General features: G+C 37.4%; 1 protein-coding gene and 1 long non-coding RNA gene across 2 annotated transcripts; one reads left to right on the forward strand and one right to left on the reverse strand.

Annotated features, from left to right (window-relative positions):
* Positions 1–3,080: 3,080 nt before the first annotated feature.
* LOC121366601 lies at positions 3,081–8,931 on the reverse strand. The gene is made up of 2 exons (XM_041490976.1): positions 8,775–8,931; positions 3,081–4,408 (listed from the first exon to the last, which is right to left on the reverse strand). The coding sequence occupies exons 1-2, from the start codon at positions 8,873–8,875 to the stop codon at positions 4,171–4,173; spliced, it is 339 nt and encodes a 112-aa protein (XP_041346910.1). The 5' UTR covers positions 8,876–8,931; the 3' UTR covers positions 3,081–4,170.
* On the forward strand, positions 6,179–7,457 carry LOC121366602. The gene is made up of 3 exons (XR_005957185.1): positions 6,179–6,193; positions 6,694–6,818; positions 7,301–7,457. It is a non-coding gene; the product is annotated as an uncharacterized LOC121366602 (long non-coding RNA).
* Positions 8,932–9,844: the final 913 nt, after the last annotated feature.

Genomic DNA, 9,844 nt, shown 5'->3' on the forward strand with positions numbered 1-9,844 from the left:
TGCAGTGCTCATGTTTCTTGAGAGATCATCTACTGTTTTCTTGAGGTGGTTAATTTCAGAGTTCATATTATCGTAGGTGTTACTTATAAATTGGCAGCTGTCTTCTACTTTAGATATTCGCTCATGAGCCGTTTTGACACTAGTAGTGTTCTCGATTGTGCACACTTTGATGTCGATGATTTCTAATATTTCAGTTCGTTTGTGAATATCACTGACAGTCAGGTTTAGCCGTGAAATCTGGTCGCATAAAGTCTTAGCCCACAAGGGTGGACTGACGGAACCACTTGACTGCATGTCTACACTGTTTTGCGGAAGCGTTGTATACATTTGTTGTTGTTGAAAGTCCACCAATGGTACCGTGGCAAACTTTCTTTTCTTTTGTTTGTGGTTACGACTGGCTGGCTTGATTAATATCAAGCTTGATTCCATGGGCAGTCATCCTCACCCTGTCGCAGACATAACCACAAATAACGTAACTAATTAAGCAAACACCCAGTTGAAAGTCTATCACGATAAACCTTTGTTTATTTTCCTTTAAAATAGCTTAAAATATTAACACGTCTGATAAAAATTCCCGAAAGCTGATTTTAGTAGATGTTCTACGAAACGCGGCGCTTCTGATAATACCAAAATAAACACACCCAGACCAAGATACTTGTAATTTTCACCGATACAATTGGATCCTTATAATATGGCACAAAGCGAGCATGACTGCAAATCGATTCATTAATAATAGTCATTTTTAGAATGTCAACAATTAAATGCAATGAACAACTTCTGCACATGTATATGTATGTAGATAAAAAAAAGTGCATAACTTCATGGTGGTAACATCATTTCATTATTTGTGTAGATTTCTGGAATTGTAATCATGATTGTAATCATGATTGCAATCATGATTGCTAGATAATGTATTCGCAATCCTAATCGATTACTTTCAATTATCTTGTAATCGTAATCGTAATCGTGACATTCTAAACTAATCGTAATCGTAATTTATTACTTTGTTCAACTAATCGCCCCCATCTCTGATATCTATCTACCTATCTATCTGTCTATATAATCTATCTGTCTATCTATCTATCTATCTATCTATCTATCTATCTATCTATCTATCTATATATATATATATAGGGGCAAAATGTGCTAACCTGAGACCTTTTTACCATTTATTTCCATCATTTTACCCTCAACATCAGTTGCAATCCATGTAAAAATGCGTAGTGATTTTATATAGCTGTTTGGTAGTAATTCTAATATAAATAAATATTGTTATTAATATTCGGGCATTTTCGTTTAATTCCGGCAAAAGCCAGCCTGTTCCCCTACAAACATGGGAGCCTGTACGCCTATAATAATAGTATATATTTGTGCATGTATATATAGACTGAGTTTGTCTAGTGAAAGTTTGTTTTGTTTTGTTTAACGACACCACTAGAGCACATTTATTTATTAACCATCGGCTAATTTGGTAATTAGTCCTAGAGAGGAATCCCTCTACTTGTTCCATTAGTAGCAAGGGAAAGAGAAATAGGTCAATGGGCCCACCGATGGCATTTGATCCCAGACCGACCGTGCATTCAACAATAATAAAATTTAACTTTGACCGGTTAAAGTGACTATGGAAGAGAGGCGTGGCTTATTCTGAGACTAAACACAAGTTATAATAAACAATAATAAAATCATAATAAATAAATAATAAATAAATAAAATAAACTAAAATAGAATAGAATGATAATAACAATTAATAATGAGAAGAAAAAATATATATAAACTATATATCACGTTATGTGTGTATATATTTAAAATAATAATAATAATAATAATAATAATAATATTTGTATGTTATTTCATTTTACATACCTCATAACTTTATAAAGAAATGTTTTATTTAACGACGCACTCAACACATTTTATTTACGGTTATATGGCGTCAGACATATGGTTAAGGACCACACAGATTTTGAGAGGAAACCCGCTGTCGCCACTACATGGGCTACTCTTCCGATTAGCAGCAAGGGATCTTTTATTTGCGCTTCCCACAGGCAGGATAGCACAAACCATGGCCTTTGTTGAACCAGTTATGGATCACTGGTCGGTGCAAGTGGTTTACACCTACCCATTGAGCCTTGCGGAGCACTCACTCAGGGTTTGGAGTCGGTATCTGGATTAAAAATCCCATGCCTCGACTGGGATCCGAACCCAGTACCTACCAGCCTGTAGACCGATGGCCTGCCACGACGCCACCGAGCCGGTCATAACTTTATAAAGTCACTACAAATGAAGTGAAAGACTGCATTTTGAGAGTATCTCGTCCATAGATTTGAAATCTATGTTTGACCTTACTTGACATTTTCACCTTAAAGTTTGACCTTCAAGGTCAAATGCCGCGGTTGTAACTGGGGTTTTCTGAAACCTTAGACAACGAGGAAAGTATGTAGTATGTTTACCCACCTTAAAAAACAAAATGCTATCCAAACCTGTTTAAAGCACCGGATTAGCCGGTCGACTGCATCTTTTAATCTAGTAAAGATGGACATTACGTAACGAACTGAGAGAAGCGGGATGTTGCGGAAATAAAGGGTGAAAATTAAGACAAAAAGGTAAGGGAACTCTAATAAGAATTTACAATTGCCAATATTGTAAGGTATATTAGCTGTGGGGAATGGTTATATGATAATAGTGATTTAATTGGGCAAACATTACAACCGGTAGTTCAGTATTACAGTAGGTTTTATGACCACCAAAGATCGTTTGGGGTCAGAAGTGAAATTTGAAAGTTGACGTTTTTATCAGTAAATCGCAAATTCAAACAATAAAAACGACTAAAAACAAAACTATAACAGCTGTATGATCAACAGAATGAAAAAAGATTGACAGAAATAATGTTCCACAGTGATTAATGGACCTTTCTGGAAATTGTCAAAATCGAGAATGACAGCCCACGCACGTGTACGGGGCAACTGCGTGATGCATGTGCAAACTATGGAATGTGTTTCGGTGTGTTGATAAACATACCTGAACGTTCTTTACTGGGATGTCTGTGGTCAAAACGAAAGTTCGGTCTAATAGTTGATATTAACATTAATATTTCAGGTTCCCCTACTTTTTTTGAAAAGTATATAACAGATAAAAATTTATTAAAATCGTTTAAGCACGTTTGTTTTAAAAACAGCTTCATGGAGTGATGAACAATGTGCATATGGAGTTACGAGAGACTAAAACGGGAAACCTATTAAAATAAATACATATTATAATAAAATACACAGTAGACATGAAAGATCATCATAAAGAGGACACTTCATTAAAACGCGAAATTCACCTTCAATTAAAACGCTTTTACACATAGTGTATGTTCGTTCCTCTAATGGTAGACTTTCATATCTACCAGTTTCTATCCTTAAAGGTGCAACGCCACATCTAAATTTGGAAATAGCAATTCTATGCATTTCTGGCAAAAGAGTTTACATAAAATTCAGTAAAATATTCACATTTAAAATGTTTGTGTGTTCTAAGTTTTATCAGTTTGCCATGTTATCTGTGTAGACCAATCAGATAAATATTTTGCAACAAGAATGTTCATTAACACATTTACACTACTGACATAAAGAGCATCAGTGTTGTAAAAATGGTCATAATTACACATTTTAAAACTATTATACACATTAAATATTAAGTTTTTGCAACGAACAGAACAACACTTTCTCAGCCCAATTGAAAACCTTATTGAGTCTATCGTTATTCACTTTGGTTAATCTGTAACACTGCTCTAACACAGCCTTCCTCTGTGACAGAAACACAGGCATCCAACCCTATCCCCAAGCACTGCATCAGTAGGGGTATACTTCCCCACCACCTAGAAAAAACGGACAAGCTCTATTTTGAACAGCCTCAACACAAGAATATACCTTGTTCCCAAAACAGATGCTCCATAAGTAATAATCGGTAGAAATAAGTTGTCGTACAGCTTTCTAAATACATTAAAATCCATGCCACTCATGTGTTTACTTTTGGCTAATAAGACAACCTAGTGCTTTACCAGCATATCTTATTGAATACGAAGCCAGAATGACAGTCCTGTGATAATCACGGTTATTGCTGTCTATTTTAGGATTAACATGGAAGTACATCAGTTTCCCTAATAAATAAATAAAGCGATGACGTAGATCTCTATCTGCCATCTGTTGCATGACCATTACATTTGAGCCACTGACGTTCCTCAACGTCATCAAATAGTTCTCCTTGAGATGGTAGCTGTAGTGACGTCATGGAGCTCTCAATGTTCATCGGAATTGTTTGGTAATCTGTTACTGACCTAGTATCGTCAATCGTGTCATAACTGTGAGAAGTCGAGTGTATGGTTGTCAATGAATGTGCTTCAGAAGATGGTTTTTCGGATTTCGTCCGCCTGAAAATAAAAACACACTTACATGTGTGTATGTGTGTGTATGTGTGTGTGTGTATTAATTATATATATATATACACACACACACACACACAGACACACACACACACACACACACACACGTGTGTGTATGTAGGTTGCAGAGAAGTAAATTGACCAATGAGCGTCGTGTTGCCCACGAAGATAGTGCTTTTAAAATACACCCCCTATTTGAATAAAATAATTTATGAGTTTGAAAATAGGTAAGAAATTGAATCTTTGACAGGAATTGCACCTACATTTATGGTGCACAGTTGTGTTGAATGAGATCTCACTTTCCATGAGTGATTTGTACATACCGAGTATGAATACATGGTCGGGGTGGAGAGACTTCCTAGCAGCCGTGAAATGGCAAAATGGGGGGTACCTCCAAAAATAAGAGATTATTTCCAGATTTAGGTTGACATCACCCAGTTCAGACATACTTGCTGCACAAAACAAGGACTGGCCATCAGCTAAATGCGTGATTCACCTGGGAAAATTCTCTTTTTCTATTTTTTTAAATTTATGTTAATATAGTGGACAGTATGTTATGATTTACTTCGCTGCTACCTGAAGACACTCTTGACACATACCACTGGAATTCACACCACACTGGTTTCCAAGGTAATAATAACAATGTATTTGTATATTTCATAATTTTAATGGAGCCAGAAATTGGTCTGCTTTCATTTTTATAATTTATTACATAATCAGTGATGTAATATGACCACAACAACAACAAATGTTAAGGTTGAGGTGAACTCAAACTGGGTATTGACTATGAAAAATCGTATATTGGCCCAGACTGAAAAGATGCCAAATATGGGATGTGTAATTTGGACAGGCTGCCAAAAATGGGACAAAAGAAAGGATTATAACAAATATGGAGTTATTCATGCAAAAATATCTGGTCGTCCAAAACACCAAACTTTTAAGTACACCGACTCCAGTATATGCTCCACCACAATCACTTTGACATACCTCATAGCATGGATGTATCGCATTTATGTCACCACTCCCTCTGTGTTAATATTGAACACTTGAGCCTCGAACCACATTATGTTAACAACAACCGTCAGCACAGTCTAAACATTGTCCCGAAACACTGCATTGGCCATCCAGGTTATAGAGACTGTTTGTTTCTTCTTGGGGACAGGTATGTATGATCTGTTAGACATGGTGGTACAACTTCGGAGTCAAGTACATTCTTCTTATAGGTTGTTCTTGCAGTACTGTTGTGTTTGTCGTCATATTGCTGGTATCGAACCTTGCGGAGATCATTTCTTTGGGATCTGTACCGAGTAGTTTTTTTCCTAGTAGCATGATACCGGTCTTCACGTTCCCGAGCTTTCAGTTCTGCGAGGGCGTGTATTCTTCCAATCAGTGGGGCTCCCACTAGTTGACATCTGTAACAGTAGACTTTAGAATTCCTTTGTTGAGCATGTGGGCTGCACTGTGTATTCTTGCTTCAAAGTTGTGATAGAATGTCACTTGTTTCGGATTTGTTCTAGTATAAGCCCGGTTGACACTTTCTACTTTTTGAGTGTTTGTATTGAGTTTTGTTTTAAGAACTGCAGTTTTGCCAAGTTGAAGTTCTAGGCATTTTCTTAACAATTCTTTATCGCCTTCTTTTATTTTCAGAACTGAATCTGCAGGTAAATAGGCTGGTTTCCATGCCTTGATCCACCTGCCCGAACACACGAATGAATGCCTTTGACACAGTGTTGAACAGTTGCCACTCACACAGGCCACGATGGAATCGATGGTGTACGTCATTTTTCTAACTATTTTAGTGATATCTCCTGCAAGTTGACGGTGGGCGATATCAAGTTCGACGTGACAACGTTGCTTGATGTCGATGGAAAAACTTCGCTGTAATTTCTGTCGGTCTGATTTATTTTTCCCCGGAAACATGTTTAAGCTAAATGAAACTTTTTCAATCGCCTTTTGATGACTTTTAGAAAAATGTCTAGTGTCACGTAAATTCTCAATGGAACCTGTCTGTGCTCGGGTAGCACCGTCAGTAGCATGTGAATCACCATCAGTCGTGAAATAACCAATGTTCAGTTTGTCTTCGTCCACTTGAAATTCATTCACGCATTTTTCTGCATATAAGCCCTCATTGCCGATGGAATCTGTTGTCTTGAAATTTGCTGTACATTTTCCACTGTGATCTGGACATGTAATTTTCTCTCCTTTAGATCTGAGGATTTCAGCTTTTTTGCAAAGTTTGTTTGCAGTGTATATCCCAATAATTTCCTTTTTAGGTGTTTCGTTCTCAGCAATGGTGTAGACCACTTGAGTTGCAGGCTGGAGGGGTGTGCTCGAGTTCCCACCGAAAAGTCTGTTGTTGTAACGGCAGTCTCCCTCAACACTTATCTTGTGATCACTGGTAAAACCTTTTAGTTTGTTTAGTCGAACCAAATTAGACCATCTTTCTTTCATCTCCTGTCTGTTTATGTACACTGTTTTGGATCCAACATAATTGGCTGAATTCTGCATTCCACGCTTGCTTCCAACAGGGATACCAGCTGCGGATAAGGAATCGCGAAATCCTGTAATTCCAACTGATGTATTCATAAGGCGAACATGTATCCCAATATTAGGCTGAGCAGCTTTCTGACCTCGTGCAGTGTGTAAAGTGATTTCTTCGTACAATTTGTGCTTCTTCGATCTAAAATGACATAGCTCACATTTGAAACCTAGGCGCCAACACATACCCCATTGTTGATAGGACTGTTCGTCATACTTCAGATCACCATCACATGTTGGGAAGTTATTTCTATGCTCTCGATAAGATTCATTGAATAGATTGAGCACTTTACCACAATGAAGAAGTTTATAGCCATCTAAGTCTTGATTGTTTTGTTTCAGGAAATCTTCCAAGGCATCGGGAACAGCTGGGTGAGGCCGAAGTAACCGCATATTGCCAGTCGTCCCCTGTGAATCGGTGACCACATATGAAGATGCACCTCGACTCGTTGACGGCTTAGCCACTGCATCAAAGTCTTCATTGGACAGCCTGGTAGAGGTAGGTGATTTGGTGGCATTTGGGAGCAGTGTACTTTCTTTTTGGTGATGGAATTTGTGACCAATTACATATAAATTTTTTCTTTTAGGGGGTCTACCCAAAACTTTTTTTTCTTGGCAGGGGGTTTCCCCATAATAATTTCTCAATGTCAGTATATAAATTTAATTTTCTGTAGTCTGCCCCAGTGTGACAAAAACATGTTCTCACTTTTCAAAATTATCTGACTGACAAATAATCCTGCCTCTGGGAAAACATTTGCCAGGTCCGCAGAATACCCCCCACTGAATACTTTGTCCTGGTATGCAGTAACAACACACTGAAACAACATCCTGTTGTGTCAAGGTGGACGTATGGCTGCTAGTGGTTACCCAATATGCCAAAGATACTCCAAATAGAGCAACAGTTTTGTGATAATCACTGAAGTAATTAGAAAATGTTTCCCACATTCCACAATTTTCAACTTTAAAATCAAATGTAAAAATTGAGGGACAGGTGAGGTCGCCTGAAAATACCCCCCTGTATACAGTATGATATTACCAGGTTTAGCAATCAGTCAGACTTGGCCTAAAATAGAAATCTTTATTTAAACAAAACAATTCCAGTGTATCATACTAATAATTTGTTCCCCATTTTTTACAGGCCAAATCAGACCAATACAGTGACACTCCTCAAAGAGTTATCTCCCCTTGACCAGTCGTCAACATATAACCAAGTGACTTTCGTGAAGTGCAAAATGTTAGTATTCATGTTGGAGCAATAACATTTATAAACCGAAAAATATGTTTGGTTCTTAAGGTTGCAGAGAAGTAAATTGACCAAAGAGCGTCGTGTTGCCCACGAAGATAGTGCTTTTAAAATACACCCCCTATTTGAATAAAATAATTTATGAGTTTGAAAATAGGTAAGAAATTGGATCTTTGACAGGAATTGCACCTACATTTATGGTGCACAGTTGTGTTGAATGAGATCTCACTTTCCATGAGTGATTTCTACATACCGAGTATGAATACATGGTCGGGGTGGAGAGACTTCCTAGCAGCCGTGAAATGGCAAAATTGGGGGTGCCTCCAAAAATAAGAGATTATTTCCAGATTTAGGTTGACATCACCCAGTTCATACATACTTGCTGCACAAAACAAGGACTGGACATCATCACTACATGTGTGATTCACCTGGGAAAATTCTCTTTTTCTATTTTTTTTAAATTTATGTTAATATAGTGGACAGTATGTTATGATTTACTTCGCTGCTACCTGTATGTATGTATGTATGCATGCATGTAGATATGTGTTGTTTTTAAAGCATTGCTTTAATTACCTGAGTATCAGGTGCACAATAACCCCAACAAGAATCATAACGATGACTGACACGATCAAACACAGGAGCACAAAGTTAGGTTTCGTGATGTTCATATACATTCCATCTGCAAGAAAAGATGTACAAGAAATAAAGAACAAGGGAAGAAAATATACATAGGAAAACAAATCACACCCCCCCCCCCCCCCCCCCCCCCTTCGAAAAAACCCACAAGCTAACAAAAATGACAACAAACAAACAAAGAAACAAAAGCTTTCCAATTTCTTTAAGTTGAATATCGGAATTAGTAAGTAACAAGACCTTTGGCATAAAATACTTTTATTATATTTTCTGTTAATAGTTAAACTTTTATAGGTATGGTACTTGCTTCTTTGTAAATGGAGAATGAAAAAATAAAATAGAGAACAGCCAAAAATGTTATACCATTGACAAACCTACTGAATAAAAAGTTAAAGTTTGTTTTGTTTAACAACACCACTAGAGCACATTGATTAAGTAATAATCGGCTATTGGATATCAAACGTTTGGTAATTCTGACACGTAGTCATAAGAGGAAACCCGCTACATTTCCCTTAATGCAGAAACGGATCTTTTATATGCACTTTCCCACAGACAAGAACGCACATACAATGATTGGTTGTAATGAGAAAGAAAAAAATCAGTTGAATCGATCCACCCAGCTGGGTTGACCGTGCGACGCAAGCACGTCAATCGAGCACTCCACGGATTGAGCTAAATCCCACCCCACCTACTCAACACCTACGATACTTATTAAAAAGATTGTCACCACATTCTACTACATTTCAACTTATTTTCGTGCTTATATCCAGTTAAGCTTCAAGCACGCTGTCCTGGGCACACACCTCAGCTATCTGGGCTGTCTGTCCAGGACAGTGGGTTAGTGTGGCCGGTTGTAGTGTAGCTCGTCCAGAATGAAACGCACTTCTTTCCTTCATCCAGACTTCTATATATTTTTTAAAGAATCACCCAATATATAGGAACAAAATAAATGAAAAAGAAATACAGTATAGATAAATAAAATGCTTGCAGTAAAAAAACTAATTTGTAAT

Source organism: Gigantopelta aegis, unplaced genomic scaffold (genome assembly GCF_016097555.1).
Source record: "Gigantopelta aegis isolate Gae_Host unplaced genomic scaffold, Gae_host_genome ctg6356_pilon_pilon:::debris, whole genome shotgun sequence".
Taxonomy (NCBI): domain Eukaryota; kingdom Metazoa; phylum Mollusca; class Gastropoda; order Neomphalida; family Peltospiridae; genus Gigantopelta; species Gigantopelta aegis.

Excerpts from the sequence above, each read along its gene's own strand:
- LOC121366601 (XM_041490976.1), bottom strand. The coding sequence starts at position 8,875 with ATGTATATGAACATCACGAAACCTAACTTTGTGCTCCTGTGTTTGATC. Across the intron at positions 4,409-8,774 it reads ATTGTGCACCTGATACTCAG|GCGGACGAAATCCGAAAAAC; the intron begins GTAATTAAAGCA and ends TTTTATTTTCAG.